We start from the raw sequence: 17,525 nt of genomic DNA on the forward strand, positions 1-17,525 counted from the left end.
AAAGGAAAGCTGAAAACCCAGGCTCAGAAACAAGAACCAGGAAGCCTCAGCGCGGTGGGCGAGTACTGGGAACAACAATTACTTAATGATCTCCTTTGTTTTTCTTCCTTGAGTCATTCCACTCAAGTCAAAGTCCCACAGTGGGAGAGTCTAGTGGGCAGGGCATCTTGACCTAGAGTCCCATCAAGATTACAAACCACGGAGGAGAGGTAATAGCCCAAAAGGAAGTCAAAGGGTTGTTAATGAAAAGGGATTAGACTGGAAGGTGCGTAGGCAGAAAAGAACTGCCCACTACAAACAGTTTCGAAACATCATTCATACATTTATGTAATCACATTTATTAATCAACTTGAACTTCATTTATGAAGAATAGTGGAAAATAGGGCCGAGAAAAGTAAAAGTTGAGGCCAGTGCAGGCGAAAAGGCCCATTCTTGTTACTGGAACATATTTCAGCCTCTTTGCTAAACCTTGGCCTTCCCGGTGGCCCTCGGAGGGTGCAGCTTGTTGATTCTGGGCCATAAGTCAGTGAGGATACCTTAATCCCGGGGAGTCATGACACACTAGCACTTGGCCCACTTTCCTTTGCTTTTACAGATACTGCCATTGATGTACCTGGGCTAAACTGGGAATTTTGAGTTGTTTTATCACTGCAATAAATGATTTGTGTCAAAAACCTCTCCCTTCTTTCCAATTCTCTCTTACTTCTCCCATGGCTCATATATTATGGATATTCAATAAATGTTTGATTGATGAATGAATTTTACTGAATGAATTAATGAATGAATGAATGGGAGACTAGTCTGGCCCATGTTGGAATGTTAGGATCTAGTTCTTTGACTACTTTTTTTTTTTTTTTTTTAAGTTGAGCCAAAGAATTTCCTTACAAGAAGCAGTCTTATTCCCATGAATCAAAGTTAAGATTTGTCACTGGGGCTTTTCCTAATTGTTTTGGGCAGTCTTTACAGAGAGCTCTTCCTTCATCTCCTCATCCATCACTTTTCAATATATATGTTCCTCACATCACCCTCTCCAGGACTAACCTTCTCTCAACAAATCTTGGTGGTGTTGCCTGTTGCCACAAAGTATTATGGGAGATGCCCCAGAGAAAGCTGGCAGTTGCATAGAGGAAACACAGATTCATAAGTGTTAATGGAGGTGTAAGCAATGTGGTGTGGAAGCACGTAAAAAGGACAAATTCTCATTGGTTGGGGTGAGACAGTCTCTGGAGATTTGGGTGGGCTTCATAGAGGTGGCAAAAGAAAACCTCTTAAATGCTTAAAAAATTTAAACATATATATACTTATATATTTTTATATGTATATATATATTTATACACACACACATACACACATAGTAAAATCCTCAAAAGAATGTCCCAGTCTAGGTAGTGTCTTAACCTCTACCCTTCAAAGTTACCCTGCTTTAAAATGCAAATACACTTGGAAAACATAACACATTGCATTGCTTATTAGTTGTGGTATTTTCTGAATACTTTCTATTATATTTTAGACAATGAATTCATTTCTTTTCATTATCAATCCCCTTTTATTTTTAACCTTAGCATGATACATATATTGTAAGGAAACTTCCACCATGCTTATATAATAGTTTCTATAGTATATATAGGACAAAGTGATATATGCAGATTTCTCATCATTCAAGTCATTAGGAACCCCCAGTCATGAAATCTAACCTTTTTTTCCAATTGAAGAGAAAAAAAAAAAAAAAAGAGAGAGAGAAAAAAAATCCTATCGTGTCCTCTCCTGATGGACAGATAGGATAGAGTGTGTTCTCAATCTGGGCAACTTTATATCTCCTTAGCCTGGACTTGGTTCTAGAGCAATTCTTAGTTCTACCCCCAGGAAATACTGGGGAATGTCTGTAAACATTTTTGGTCATCACATCTGGCAGAAAGAGAGGGTGCTACTAGGATCAAGTTGGTGAAGGCCAGGAATGCTGCTAAACATCAAAGAATTATCCAGCCCCAAATGTCAGTAGTGCCAAACAATTGGGATACCCTGGTCTAGAAATGCCTTGACTGCCTACCTACCAGATGTGTATGTAGACACCAGAAAAGAGGATGAGAGTGAACCAATGACTATAAGAAACACCTTTGGGCGCCTGGGTGGCTCAGTTGGTTAAGCATCTGCCTTCGGCTCAGGTCACGATCCCAGGGTCCTGGGATCGAGTCCCGCATCGGGCTCCCTGCTCCTTGGGAGCCTGCTTCTCCCTCTCCCTCTCCCTCTCTCTCTCTGTCTCTCACGAATAAATAAATAAAATCTTTAAAAAAAAAAAAAAAGAAACACCTTTCATAAAACATAAAATCTTTTAGAAACAATCAAATAAAAACATTTAATGGAGGCAAATCAAAGTTCAGCATGACAATATGATGTAGTTTAGATTTTTTATGCTTCCTTGTTTGACCCACCTTAAGAAGGGTGATGGTGATCGTGATAATGATAATAATGATGATTTCTAGGCATTGGAGCTTGCTTATTTTTTTACTAAGATATAATTGACTTATTATATTAGTTTTAGGTATATAACATAATGTTTTGATATTTGTATATATTGTGAAATCACAATAAGTCTAGTTAACATGCATCACCTCACAGTTAGTATTTTTTTCTTGTGATGAGAACTTTTAAGTTCTCTCTTAACAACTTTCAAACATACAATGCAATGTTATTAACTGTAGTCATCTCGCTGTACATTGCACTGCATGACTTACTTAATTTTTAACCGGAAGTTTGTACCTTTTGACTCTCTTTACCCATTCCACCCACCCCCACCTCTGGCAACCACCAATCCATTTTCTGTATTTATGAGCTCAGTTTTTTGGGTTTGTTTTTTAATTCCATATATATAAATTTATTATATCAGGTACTTAGATTATAGAAAGTGGAAAAAGAACACAGGAAAGGAAATAGAGCCAAGGGGAGATCTTTTTTTTTAATTATTTTAATTCAATTAATTAACATACAATGTATTATTGGTTTCAGAGGTACAGGTCTGTGATTCATCAGTCTTATATAATACCCGGTGCTCATTACATTACATGCCCTCCTTAATGTCCATCCTTCAGTTACCTCATCCCTCCACCCCCCTCCCAAGGGGAGATCTTAAACACTAATCTTTCCTTTGTGCATCAAAATAACACCATTGTTTGAGAGAGCAAAGTGTATGGCATCAGAAGTCCCACAGTTAAAGCCTGCCTTCTCACTTTGCTAGCTGTAGGTCTTTGGGATCTCCTTAACCTTAGTTCCTTCACTTGTAAAATAGAGATAATAATAGTCTCTTGCCTAGGGAGCCTGGGTGGTTCAGTCAGTTAAGCCTCTGCCTTCAGCTCAGGTCATGATCCCAGGGTCCTGGGATCGAGCCCCACATGGGGCTCCCTGCTCGGTGGGAAGCCTGCTTCTCCCTCTCCCTCTACCACTCCCCCTGCTTGCGCTCTCTTGCCCTCTGTCAAATAAATACAATCTTTAAAAAATAATTATAATAATAGTCCCTGCCTGACAGAGTTATTATATGACTTAAAGGAAATAGCATGTATAAAATATTTAGCTGGTTCTTAGCACATAACAAGCATTCAGTAAGTGCTGAAGCAATAATAATAAAAAACAGGAGGACAGAGAGGATTAAATGTATTGATGACGGTAACAATGACCATAGCAACAACGATGATGATAATTGGCTTTGGATTCCAAGGATGTGAACCGCAGTCATGGGGGTTACTTACCAACCCTGAGACAATTGCTTTACTTCAGTCTCTATTTGCCCATCTGTCAAAATCTCCTACAGTTACTGTGACAACTTAATGACAGGTGCCTGGCACATAGTAAGTGTTCAAGGGAAGTGGATCTGGTCTAAAGAGCTGCAGAGACACACACACTCCTCTCTGGGAAGGGGCTATCTTTTCATGGACCCTGAGGGCTCCCCAGGCCTTTTTGCTTATTAGCAGGGCTTTCTTAGGTAAAGGGCTGAGTCAGAAAGAAATGGTTGGGTGGGCTTTGTCCACAAGCTATGAAAATCTGTGCTGTAATGAATCAGAAGGGTCTCAGAAACTCCTGAATGAGGCTAAAATAAGGACCTTGTAGGAGTTTGGCAGTTCCCCCCATGCCCTCTGTCCTTGGGCTCTCCTAGCAGCTCCCTGGAGTGGCTACAGCAAGTCTTCAAAGCAAGCGATCCCGAGAGCTTATCTTTGAAGATAGCAAGACCCACATGCCCCTCTTTACAGCCCATTTTGGGGAGGGAAGTAAGGAGCCCAGGGGACAGGTAGCTAGAAAGGGTGAGGTCACCTCCTCAGGAAGAGAGGGAGATGGACAGAGGACCCAAGGCCAGTGCCCAGAAGAAAATGAGAACAGGGGACACTTGAGGAAGGTCACTGGGAAGCCCCAGCGCAGGGACAAGAGAGGCCAACCTCACATAGCCGGCATCTGCCAGGTGTGATTCAACAGACACCCGGCACTCACTGCAGCAGGATCATTAGCTCTGAGACCCGCTGCCACTCATATCTGAAATGAGTTTGGATTTAGAAAGCCTGCAATGAGCCGAGTGATATGGATCGGAGCGAAGCACATGGCTTAATCAGGGGCATGAAAGCAGCTGACAAATTACGGTGTGATTTGTCATCATCTCAGGACTCGGCAAGTGTTTGTCCCTGAAAGAATCAATACCTGGAGAGAAAAGGGCCATATTTTTAGAAACTCCTGGATGGGTAATTTATTTCAAGTGAGTGGAGAGTTTATTTATGTTGGCGCCCCCACAGATCCAATGGACAGTATATTTATACGAAGCCAGAATGCTATCGTTTCTTCTAATCAATTTGCCCCTTTGAACAGCTGTACCTTGAAACTTTCACCGATAAATTCAGTCCGCATTCAAAAGCTCTACCCAGGAAACCATTTCTCACCCCACCTTTAGTTAGCATTCCTTCCTTCTACTGCATGGCATGTTACCTCTGCTAATACTTTCCACACGGATTCTGTCCGCTGGGGCACAAATGAGATAGACAGGGAAAGTGGAGTTAGCCCCATTCTACAGATGGGAGACTGAGGCTCAAAAGGTAAAAGGAACATTAACCCATGTGGGGAGACCTCCCCCACCTCCGTTTGTGCCCCTCCCCCATTGGACTGTAAGATTTTATACACCTAGATACCTAACGAAAGACAAATCATGGAAAAAAAGGCAAGCATGTGTCTGAAGTACTTTGCTACAGGAACGTTCGCTGGGGGGCAGCGTGCTGTGCAAGTAAAGGACAGGGGACCCTCTCGTCACACTTGGATTGAAATCCCAGTCGTGCAGCGGCCACGGGAAGCCTGCCTACCCTTCTGAGCCATGGTTTTTCCATCCCTAAAGAGGGGATAATTAGTATTTCTACTTCATAGAATAATTGTAAGCTTAAAAATAAATAATATACATGAAGTTCTCATCTCGGCATCTGGCAGAAACGAATACAATATATGCTGTTTATTGTGTTTTATTAGCTACAATTTCCACAGCACATTCATAATAGAAAAACAAATTGAGATGATATAAATGTGCCATGGTGAAATGGTGAAAAATGAATATGGTGGCATTCATATTAACAGGTTTCTATGCCGGTGTTAATAAAGATGTATAAAAAACTTAACATGTAAAAATTTCCAGTTTATATGAACACCATCTCATTTTTTGAAATGCATAAATGTATGTGTACCCATACATACATGTAGGTGTTTGTATATTTTTTAATTATACATATATTTTTAAACCCTACAAGTATTATATACACAAGAATATTCTGGTTATCTCTAGGTTGTGTGATTTGTAACCTCTTTTTGATTATGTCTGTGCTGCCCAATGTGGTAGCCACTTGCCACATGTAGCTATTTCACTTTAATTAAAATTAAATAAAATTTAAAAGTCAGTTTCTCGGCCATATTTCCACATTTCGATAGCCACAGGTGATGAGGAGCTTCCATATTGGACATGCAGACTTAGAACACTTCCATCGTTGCTGTAGGTTCTGTTGGATGGCGCTGGTCTGGAAACTCAAACCCAGACCCGCCAGAGAGCTGTTGGCCAGGCAGGGGGCTCCCTCTGCCGTGCCTCCAACTTTCCAGCATTTTCAGTGCATCTGCTTCCTCCTTCTTAATGAGGATTTCACTCTTCTTCTAACATTTTACAACTATCACGATGTGACAAAGCAGGGATTGCCTTAGTTGTGATGGTTCTAACAGTGATTAGCTCTCCTGGTGATCCTATTGAAACTAGATCCCTCTAACTTAATGACTTCCTGGTGTTTCTCTCCCCCACAGGTTGTACAGTTCGAACCCGAACATTTCTGCAACACCATCGTGTGTGAGAAACCCAACAACCACCTCAACAAATTTAAGGGTTATATGTAAGTATCTAATGCCCCTGTGCTGCTGGTAACTATTTTCCCTTGCAGCTAGAACACATCTTTTCTTGACACGGCCAAAGAGATAAGTGTCCTGGTCTTGAGGATGTAAAGAAATGCTAAAGAAATCTAACGACATTGGGAAAATTTTCTTATTCTCTTTTTTTTTTTTTTTTTTTGGCGCCAGAGCGGCAGTTAATTATCTTGCAGTCTTAAATTTACTAATTCTTTTTAAACCTCTGGTGAAATAACATCAAAGTCATGACCACACTCTGATTCAGGAAAGGCAAGATTTCACTGATGTCCGTGTTCTAAAAGAGCTTATATTACATTGCAGGTAAAAACGGGGACTTTTGAGTTTGACAGACTTAGGTTTGAAATCGGGTTTTATCACTTACAAGCTGTGTGACTTTGAGTAAACTCATTAACCTCTCTGGGCCTTGGTTGTCACATCTGTAAAACAAAGCTTATAAGGTCTACATCATAGGACTTGTGTTTTCTACGAATTTGGTAGTTTATCACATAGCACAGCAACTGGCACAGAGTAAACGGTCCATGGTGGATGTGCTCTTAGCATTAGTGTTATTCTTATGCCTCAACTTTAGTTTGGCCTGAGAATTTGACTGTAATTCTGCTCCCACATCAGACTACTGGTCTTAAGGCAAAGACAGACCAAAAAAGAGTGACAGTAACGATGAGAATACATGCCCTCATACAGTGCTTTCACAGTTTCTAGAGTACTTACATGGAACATCATCTCTCACTCTGTACAACCACCCAGGGAAGTGACTATTAGGATCCCCATTTTCCAGATAGGGATGATCTAAGACTTTCAGATATACCCAAAGGCACACAATAGGTACCAGCCAATACCAGGACTTGAATCCAGGTCTTCCCACTGGAGCCCCAGTATGTTTTGCATTGTTGTGCAGAACAGAGCTCAGCTTGGTAAGGCGGCCTGTCGACCAATCGGGTCTGGGATGAGGCTTAAGTAGACTTCTTGGAAGGCAGATGTCTGTGCTTTCCCACTCACATTTTCTCACACCTCTATTGCCGTGAGGAACACTATGAGAGGGGAAGGGATGAGAACAATACAAGATAACTGGTGGCTTTTAAACACAAATTATTTTAAAACGCACAGACGGCACAGATGGAGACAGGCAGGGAAGGGCTCGCGCTCCCAGCAAAGAGGACTCGTTGCAGGCATCCGTTTAGGTAGAATTTGCCACCTGGCCCCGCAAAGCGGCCATCCCTTGTGCCCGACGTTTGGTTCATCCCAAGTCAGCTGTCAGACATTTGCTTGTTAGAGTCAGAAGAATAGCAAGTGGGAAGGACTCTGATTCAGTGCAAGTTAGTGAGGCATTACTCTGGGAACCCTCGTGTTGTGAAAACCACATGACACAGCTGCTGTCTGTGGTCTGGGTCCCCGAGTCCTAGGGCGTCCCACGTATTAGGTGTGTGGCCTTAGAAAACTCTCCTCCCTGGGTTAGTGACACTAACCTCACCCTCTCTGGGCTTCATCTTTTTCGCGAAAGGATAATCACCCTTCTGACTTCCCAGAAGTATGAAGAATCAACTAAAATGTTATAAGCAAACTTGGTTTATAACCACAGTAAGGAATAATTGGTACGAAAAGGCATATTGAGCGGCAGTAGAGCACTCTGGAGTCAGGCTTTGTGGACTCGAATCCCCATTCTGCCATTTACTAACTCTATGAACTGGCCTCAGTTTCCCAGTCTATAAAGTGGGTATGGTAACATAACCTATCTTCCAGGGTTGTCATGATGATTAACTGCGTCAGTAAATGAAAGACAATTATAACCAGACCTAGAAAAATGAAGTATTGAAGAACTAAAAAGAGAAAAGCCCTAAGGGTTCAGATGTTATTCTTTTTGTTCTCCCTAATGCTTTGGGGAAGTTATATTTGAATTTAAATGTCTCAAATATCCCAAAGGAAGGGCACCAGGATGGAGTAAGGCTCAGACCCCAGGTAATAACTGGTGTTGGTTGGCCTCAGAAGTTTCTGGTGTGAGGTGGAAAACTGCAATGCCCTGAGGCTAGAACAAGGAAAAAACTCTCGTCTTTCAGGAGCTGCCTCCCACTTGTGGCACAGAGGGCTACCATCCCCCTCCCGTGAGGTCTGTTTATTTCACGAGAGACGGAGCAAGAGGAGGGTGGTACAGGAGAGAGGGAAGTGAGAGATGTAATTCCCAACAAGAGGAGCCTTGCCGTCTCACAGTGTGAGGGGGGCACTGTCTGGTGGCTTCGGCGGACTTGCGCAGTCAGACTCTGCAGTCTGGTCCCAGCAGATCCCAGCAATCCCAGCAACCAGGTGAGAGTGAGCATGGGAACGCTGCCTGAGGGGACACAGTAGGGCCAGAAGCCAGGTCCCCCACACTAAACCATTCTGAGTGAGAAAACTGAAGCCAATGCTTTTTCAGCAGAGCTCTGACTTTGAGGCGCATAAATGATGATGTCCGTAGGGATGGATAATTCCCTTTTAATGGTCCAGCCCCCACACACAAGCCTCCCAGGAGCCATGAAGGTTGTACTTGAAACTGGAGACCAGATGCCAAGTTAATAAGACCCATTGCTCTTCTGAAAAAGAGGGAGGAGAGGGATCCTGTTCACTCATCACTTCTAATTCTGTGACGCTACCCAGTGATAGCATGAAATGACCACCAAACCACTCCTGGTATTTCTTCATCCCCAGGGAGCATCCTGACCAGACAAGAACTGGCTTTGGCAGTGAGAGTCTTCTGCTTCGAGGCTGCACCATCAGAAACACTGAGGTGGCTGTTGGCATCGTCATCTATGCAGGTCACTGACTTACGTTGCGCCTTCCCCTTATCCTCCCTCCCCTGCCCCTCCAAATCCACCTTCAGTCAGTGGGAATCCACAACAGTTCTGAGGGGTACAAGAAACTTCCTATTTCTCAGCTAAGCAAAGTGAGAATCACAGCAGCTTACTTGGTTCACAGGAGATGTACTTAGATTCCAAGCCAACATCAGTCATCTGAACAAAAGAAGGATTCGTGCTCGTTCACCTCTGATGGTTTTGTGACACTAATCAAAGGCAGGATGAAGAGTGCTTTCTTGAGCCTGAGGAATGATCTCACCAATTTAACAACTCCGCCTTTTTGTGAAAATTGTGCCTCCATTTCCTCATCTATGCAAATGGGAACATTTGGCTCAGCCTCATAGTGTACTCATGAGGATCAAATGACCCAACACGTGAAACAAATTATGTCTAACACAGTGAGCACTCAGTGGGTTTTAGTTGTTGCTTCTGCAGTTATGTGTGTATTATTTATTCATTTTGCTCTAACTCTCCTTTCTACTTTGATTTTGCTTTCTGATGAAAAAAAAAAAAAGATAGCAGCACTTCTCACAATGAAGCTGAAGTCTTAGAGGACCGTCTTGGGACTGCTATCTATCCAGTACTTAGTGCCCAGCACTCGGTTGGTGCTCAATAAATTTCAGCTGTTACATCAACAACTGCAGACTTCTTCCTCTGTAGAGAAAACACAGTCTCCTTGGAGTGTCTACCTTCAGTGGAAGACCCTAGATTATGTTTTCCTGCGTCTCCTACTTACTAGGACATCTTGAAATATTTTGCTTGTTTGTTATTTTTCTTTGATTTGATTTGTTTGGGAATTCATAGAACCCCACTTTTGATGGACATGGCAGAGCATTGAAACATCAGTCTACCGGAAGATTCACTTTCTGGAACTGTCAAAGAAAAACAGATTTTTTAAAAAAAATAATGTCCCAGTCTAGCTAGCTTACCCTAACTTGGTGGAGGGGGATTGTGTTCATCACTTTGGGTGACTCTTTCCAAGAGTCTTTGGCAACGGAGTTCAATGCCATCTGATAGACCTACTAAAGATAAACTCTGAAGCAATCCCCACCTCACCAAAAAATCCCACATGGGCTTGGAGTTTGCTTCTCTGCCTGATCAGAAGCAAATCTCTGAGTGAGTGATGAGCATGGTAAATGAGGGTGCAGATTTGGGAGAGAGTGAATCATGACTCTGAGGAGTCAGGCTGCCTGGGGGTGAAATCTGGCTGGCTACGTGTTCCTGAGTATGTTGGTTAAGCTTTCAACACAAGGGGACTAATTGTTCTCACCTTGTAGGGTTATAAGGGTCAAATGAGATTGTCTGTGAAAGGGGCTTAACACAGTGCCTGGCACATATTAGGCTCTCAAGTGTGTACAAAAATGGTACTGATTGTTTTAGTATAGTTATCTAGAGCAAGGGGCAGATTGTTCTAGATTGTTCGTTGTGGTTGGGGGCTGCCTGTAGAATGTTTAGCAGCATCCCTGACCTCAAGATGCTGAGTCCATTAAGATGTGACAACTCAAAATCTCTCAAGACATTGCCAGATGTCCCCCGGGGAGTAAAATCACCCCTGGTTGGGAGCAACTGACCTAGAGTCATATTCTCTCCTCTGATAATATGGATAAACAAAATAGGAGCACCTCTGAGTCAAAGGCCCCAAAAGACCAAAGTGAGCGTCGCAGAAGGAAGAAATCCAACATAAAGGTGTGTGCTCCTCACAGCAAACATCTACTGAACCCCTACCGTGTATAAGGAAGTAATTTAAGTACTGTGTGTATATTAATTCACTCTCCTGCCCCAAACACACATACACAACTATTATCTCTCATTCTCCAGATAAGGAATTGAGGTACAAAGGGATTAATTCGCCCAAGGTCATTTGTCTCCTGAGATTAATTCCTTGTAACCCAATGTCAAGTCTCTACAGAGATAAGCTCTGACTCTAGAGACCACATTCCAACCATTACACCATCCCGCCTTCCCTGTGAGCCCACCGTTTACCAAAAGAACAGAGGGATCGCAGAAGGTGAAGAACAGGTGGGAAAAAAGGGAGGTCTGAGGACCCCTGATATGATGAGGTGAGCCTGAAGCAGGTGGGAAGGCCACAGTGCTGATGAACGCAGTCAGTCTGTGCTCATTGCTGTGGAAACCCCCCTCACAACTACAGCAACTTGAGTCTGATTAATAAGCCCAGAGTTTGCTCACTCCTGCTGTTTTGTTGCCACTTTAAATCCACAAGGCAACCAGCTAAAGAGAATTAAAGCCATTCACTGCTGGTGCTGATATATTGGTTTTCTTTACTTTTGCACAGCAAATATGTGGTGTTTTTTTTTAATTTGCTGAGGAATACAGCATGGTGTTTAAGTTTAGCAGCCACAAAGGACAGGCTCTGTCTAAAGACAAAATCTCAGCTTGGCTCTCAGCTCTTAGCTGTATGGCCTGGGTACCATGAATTGGCAGAAGGAGAAAGAGTAGGAATCAGAATCCTGGGTTCTCAGTATGGCTCTGATGTTATGGCTCTTTCCTCTGGGCAGGCCCCTTCTACTCTTTGGTCCCTGGTCTCCAACTGGAACAAGGGTGACTGGATGAGATTGGTAGTTTTCAAATTTTGTTGTCCTCTCTTTGAACAAAATTTTAGGCAGAACTCCAAGATAAGTGTAAAGTGGCTCAAGGCTAAGACTGGGATGGAGGCCTTTGGCCCCTACCACTCTTTTATAAGAAACAGCAACACCTTAGGCAAAGAAACAAGAATGAAAACTACTGGCCTTAGGCACTGTCCTGACACAGGGCCTTGGCGCATACTGTTCCCCAAGCCCAAAACGATGTTCTCCAAACTCTTTTCTCTATCTTTTGATGTCCCTTATATGTCACCTCCTCTGAGAAGCCTTCCCTGACCATGTTCTCTACCACCATCTCTTATTTATCAGCCCATTGTTTATTTCATGGGACTTATTACTAACTGTAATTATTTATTTGCTTTCTCAAATATTTTCACCAAAATGTGAGTCATGTGTCTCATCCTTGTATCCTACCATTAGCCCATAACAGTGCCTTTGTGCAAATTAGAAAAAAAAAAAAGCCCTTCCTCCAGACAGCTTACTATCATTTGCAGAAATTTATCATGATAAACCTATCAATCTACAACAACCACAAAATGAAGGGTGTGTCTTGAGTTGTGCAGTGTACAACCTGTGCTTAGTAGCTCTATCAGTGTGCACACAGTGTCTGGTGTGGAGGTGATGCTCAGTGAACACATGGTGACAAACTGTGTGAGGCCTCTACGGCTGTTCTCAGCAGTCTCCCTGAGGCGTGAAAGATTTAGGTTAGAGGAAGAAGCTTCTCTTCCATTGCAAGCTCCTGTGAGAAGAGCTAAGGATATGATCCAGGCCAGAGGAAAACAGATGCTAAAGACTTATTACCTCATTTTCTCTCAAAGGCCACGAGACAAAAGCCATGCTGAACAACAGCGGCCCACGGTACAAACGCAGCCAGATCGAGCGGCGCATGAACACAGACATCTTCTTCTGCATTGGGCTCCTCTTCCTCATGTGCCTCATTGGAGCTGTAGGTATGGAATGTTCTGGAAAGAACAAGACCACGGTAAACTTCTGTTTCTTTAGGCAAGTTGTTTCAGCTCTCTGAGCCTCAATTTCTTCATCTATAAAATAGAGTTAATAAAAAATAAATCCCACTCTGTATTTTAATAGAATATCAATCAAATAAAAATGCTTGTGGGGGCACCTGGCTGGCTCAGTTGTAGAGCGTGCAACTCTTGAGCTCAGGATCCTGAGTTCTAGCCCCACGTTGGGGGTAGAGATTACTTTTTAAAAAATGCTTATGAAAACCTACTGAAAGTATTATGTACTCTAAATATTAGGAATATCATCTATCATTTATTTCGCCAAGAAATACTTACTGAACCCAGGCACTCTCTTAGCATAAGAAAATAAAAAGATGAATTAGTCTGAGGACTGTTCCTTAAAAAGCTCATTGTTTAGCAAGAAGAAGTCCAACACATGAACAGAATTGGTATAATCTGTCCTACACAGTAAGGGCTGCATGCAAGTACTGCCTTAGTTTTCTACTGTTGCTATAAAAAGACAACACAAATTTAGCAGCTTAAGACAATACTCATTTATTCTGTTACAGCTCTGGAGGTCAGATGTCCAAAATTAGTTCCATTGGATTAGTTCAAGGGTCAGCAGGGCTTAGTCCTTCTGGAGGCTTTGAGGGGAGACTGTCCCTTGTCTTTTTGAGCTTCTAGTGACTCCTTCCTCTTTCTTCAAAGTGCATTACTCCAATCTCTGCTCACACTTCCTTCTCCTTTTTCTCTAGTAGTATCTCCCTATGCCTCATTTTTATAAGGACATTTATAACTACATCATTGGGCCCACCTGGATAATCAAGGATACTCTAACCCCATCTCAAGACCCTTAACTTAAATCACATTCTCAAAGCCCCTTTTGCCATGTAAGATAGCATATTGATAGGTCCAAGGAATTAGGGTGTGGACATTGGAGGAGGCCATTATTCACCCTAATATTAGTAATATGAGAGCATCAGGGGAGGAAGTCTTCCTTGAAGGGGTAGTTGGAGCTGATCCCTGAATGCAGTTGTCATTCACCACAGGATGAGCAGGCAGCTGTGAAAAGAGAGGATCATTCTTAGCCCTGGGAATAGCACAAGCAAAGCACAGTGGTAGGAAGAATAATTTTATGCAGAGGAGCGTTTGGCTCTTTGGTGTGGCAAGAGCAAAGCCTAGCATGGAGACCTCATTAGAACCAGGCTGTGGCCATGTTCTATAACTGCTGAGTGTGGAAAGCTGCAGGAGGTATAGACACAAGTAATCTGAGCCATTTAAGTTGATTCTCAGAGTATAGGCAAAGAGGGACACTTCCTCTTATCTACTTTCTCTAAGGATGGTCCTCAGGACCCTAAAGGAGACCCCAAAAAGAACCAGGGACAAACAAGAGGAAAAATTAATGTGCTAAGTCCAGAACCCCTTGCTGACCCCAAACCAGTGGGCAGCAATGGTGTTTACTCTTTACTTGCCTTGGTCAGAAATTGTGCCCATCACTGTTCTTGGAAGATTGTATCTGAAAAAATAAGACCTCCTAGGGCCCAGGGAGATTTTGTGTGCCACCATGGTGAGGACAGTGGGATTTAGTTTTGTGAGTAGCCTGAGGTTTTTAAGTAAGCTTCCCAGATGTGTCTAATGGCACTCCAGGTGAGGGTGTCCTGCAGCTGGGAGGAGAACATCCAGAGGGCCAGTGAAGTAGGGGAACAACACAATCCGTGTGGGGCTACCTCCTCAGAGACACTGCAGGAACTATTGCCTCTGCTTCAGAACAGGTTTTTCAGGGAATAGCAGAGCTGGAAAGGACATTTGAGATCATCTCACTGTGTCTCTAGAGAAAGGAAGTTAATGATTAAAAGGTCACACAGTGAGTAAGGTATAGGCAAACCAGAATCTGCTTGGCAGATTGCCCAAAATAATAAATAAATTGAGAAAGGAACAGGGAGGGGCAGAATTGTATGCTGAGAAACACTACCCGCACACAGTGACAGGCCTCAGGTGGTGCCTAATTAAAGCACACCCCCTGCCGTGAAAGCTTTCAAGTGAGTGTCATTCAAGAGTTCTCTATCACATGCTTACTTGGACTGTGTAAAGATGATATTTCTTTTTTTCTTTGCCCAGAATGCCCTCCCCAGGCCTTTCTGATCACCTGATATCATCCCGGTCTCCAGGACCCCTCAAGGGCTCCTCCTCCATGCAGCCTTCCCTGGTTGCCTTGAAGGCCAGAGTTATTTGCTCTATAATATTACCTTAAAATAACCTCATGTCTGTAAGTCTCCTTTCTTCTGCCGTGTACAATGGTATTGGGCCCAGCCTCCTGGGCAAAGAAGCATCTTGGGGACAGGGCAGCATCCCCTATGCTTTTTTTTTGTTTTTAAGATTTTTTATTTATTTATTTAACAGAGAGAGAGAGAGAGCACAAGCAGGGGGAGCAGCAGGCAGAGGCAGAGGGAGAAGCAGTCTCCCCACTCGGCAGGGAGCCCGATGTGGGGCTCGATCCCAGGACCCTGGGATCATGACCTGAGCCAAAGGCAGCTGCTTAACCAACTGAGCCAGCCAGGTGTTCCACCCCTACCCTGGGGCTGAGAGCATTGTACACATTTGGTTATTCTATTTTCACCATAATCCTACAGAGGAGGTATTATTACTAACTGATAGATGATAAAACTGAGATTCAGAAAGCTCTGTAGCACTTCCTCTTGTTAATCCTCAAGTGATGAATGTGGTTATCACCATCTGCGGACAAGGAAACGGGGCTCAGTCTGCATTTGGATATGTTACTGTGAGTTCTCATAGCATTCCACACTCTGCATAGTACCTCTTACACTGTGTGGGATTTGTCCCTTTACATCTGGTCTCTGACTTGTTAGGGACCTCCTCAAAGACAAGAGATGAGACCGATTCCTTCCTAAATCAATAAATGTTGGATAGAGTGAGGGAGGGAGGGCAGCAGGAAACAGTGGGTTAACAGAGATATGGGTGGATAGTGTGTGGATGGATGAACTGAGGATGGATGGAAGGATGGATGGATGGAAGGATGGATGGATGGATGGTTGGATGGATGGATGGATGGATGGATGGATGGATGGATGGATGGATGGATGGATAGATGAACCGTGAAAACATGGATGGGTAGATGGATGGATGGGTATATGCATGGGGGAAGAAGAGGGGCTAGCTTACGGGTCTATCAAGATCCCCAGCCGTGCACTTTCTGCCACACAACTGAAAAGAACTTGTGTCCCCTTTCCTCTTTCCAATCCCCATATAACAGGACTTCATCAAAATATAAGCAATCCCCATGCTAGTCTCCTCCCAGTAAGACAGACTTTAATGCCATCAAGAGATTGAAATGTAGGGTATGCAAAGGACCACTTTAGATGAATATATACACACAGAACTAGGCTGTATAGAATAAGGATGGGATCCTCCAAACACACTCACTTCCAGGAATAAATTAAGGACTGATATAATAGCCCTTGATTAGACTAATATAGAATTAGGTGAGGATTCTGCTTAATCTCTGATTTTGCCCACTCTCAGGTCACCGCCTCTGGAATGGGACCTTTGAAGAACACCCTCCCTTTGATGTGCCAGATGCCAAGGGCAGCTTCCTTCCCCTTGCCCTTGGAGGCTTCTACATGTTCCTTACAATGATCATCCTGCTCCAGGTAGGAAGACCTCCCTAGCCGGGGGCTCAAGAAGACCTGTGACCAATTCCTCCACAACTTTGTGAATAAAGAAGAAACAGTGCTGACCCCAAGAAAGGACTAACTGAACTAAGATGAGAAAATGGTCATTGCTTTCTTGTGAGTCTTTGAAAGTCCTCACATTAGGGGTAATGTCAGGACCAGCCCTACGTTGTGGAAGGAACCTTGCACCCAAGATAATAGTGAAGGAAAATATTTATCAGGCTTTTCTTTTTTTTTAATTTTTTTTAAGATTTTATTTATTTATTTGAGAGAGAGAATGAGATAGAGAGCATGAGAGGGGGGAGGGTCCGAGGGAGAAGCAGACTCCCTGCTGAGCAGGGAGTCCGATGCGGGACTCGATCCCAGGACTCCAGGATCATGACCTGAGCCGAAGGCAGCCGCTCAACCAACTGAGCCACCCAGACGCCCAGGCTTTTCTATTTAAGAGTAAGATTATAGTAGTAATCTAAGTGTACCTGCCCCTTTGCCAGATGTAATAGAACAGGTTAAATCCTAACGACCTGGGAACAGAAGATAAAATAGCTCAGAGAACTACAGAGAACTGTCAAGCCCTAAGGATTGGGAGAAAGAAACCACAGGTTAGTGTTTTAGCATCTGATAGATTGAGAGGGAAAAACCACAACTGGCCCTATAGAGGAGAAAACACAAAACACAGAGCACCTACAAGAAAGGGGCAGTAAGGAATAAAAAGATGAATAAATTCTTCAGGCTCTGTAAGAAGGTACAGTCAATGAAAAGATGAGGGAAGCTGCAGTTTTGTTTTCATGAAGCTCCATTTACATTCAGTTTCTTGTAGTATTTGAGGGTGTTTTGTTGTCCTCTTACAGGTAAACTTTTTTCAGTCGTTAGTTCATTCATTCATTTAGCAGAGTAATCTTTTTTAAATGCGAGTTGGACCATACTCTTCCTCTGCACAGAACCCTCCAATGGTTTCACATCTGCTCAAAGAGAAATCCATAGTCCTTATGGCAGCGAACATGGCCCTACACGATCTGGACCCTGACTTCCCCA

General features: G+C 43.2%; 1 protein-coding gene across 4 annotated transcripts in view; it reads left to right on the plus strand.

The window, feature by feature from the left end:
* The window catches only part of ATP10B (ATPase phospholipid transporting 10B (putative)), a 275,419-nt gene that overhangs the window by 189,608 nt on the left and 68,286 nt on the right, over positions 1 to 17,525 (plus strand). For all 4 annotated transcript variants that reach the window (XM_025867091.2, XM_073890325.1, XM_073890323.1 and 1 more), the window contains 4 exons: positions 6,301 to 6,386; positions 9,097 to 9,203; positions 12,661 to 12,792; positions 16,345 to 16,472. In XM_025867091.2, the coding sequence (XP_025722876.2) occupies positions 6,301 to 6,386; positions 9,097 to 9,203; positions 12,661 to 12,792; positions 16,345 to 16,472 (453 nt within the window). The remainder of the gene's footprint in view (positions 1 to 6,300; positions 6,387 to 9,096; positions 9,204 to 12,660; positions 12,793 to 16,344; positions 16,473 to 17,525) is intronic.

This window comes from Callorhinus ursinus, unplaced genomic scaffold (genome assembly GCF_003265705.2).
Source record: "Callorhinus ursinus isolate GAN/ISIS: 27379988/994484 unplaced genomic scaffold, GSC_fseal_2.0 scaffold3, whole genome shotgun sequence".
In the NCBI taxonomy this organism is placed as follows: Eukaryota; Metazoa; Chordata; class Mammalia; order Carnivora; family Otariidae; genus Callorhinus; species Callorhinus ursinus.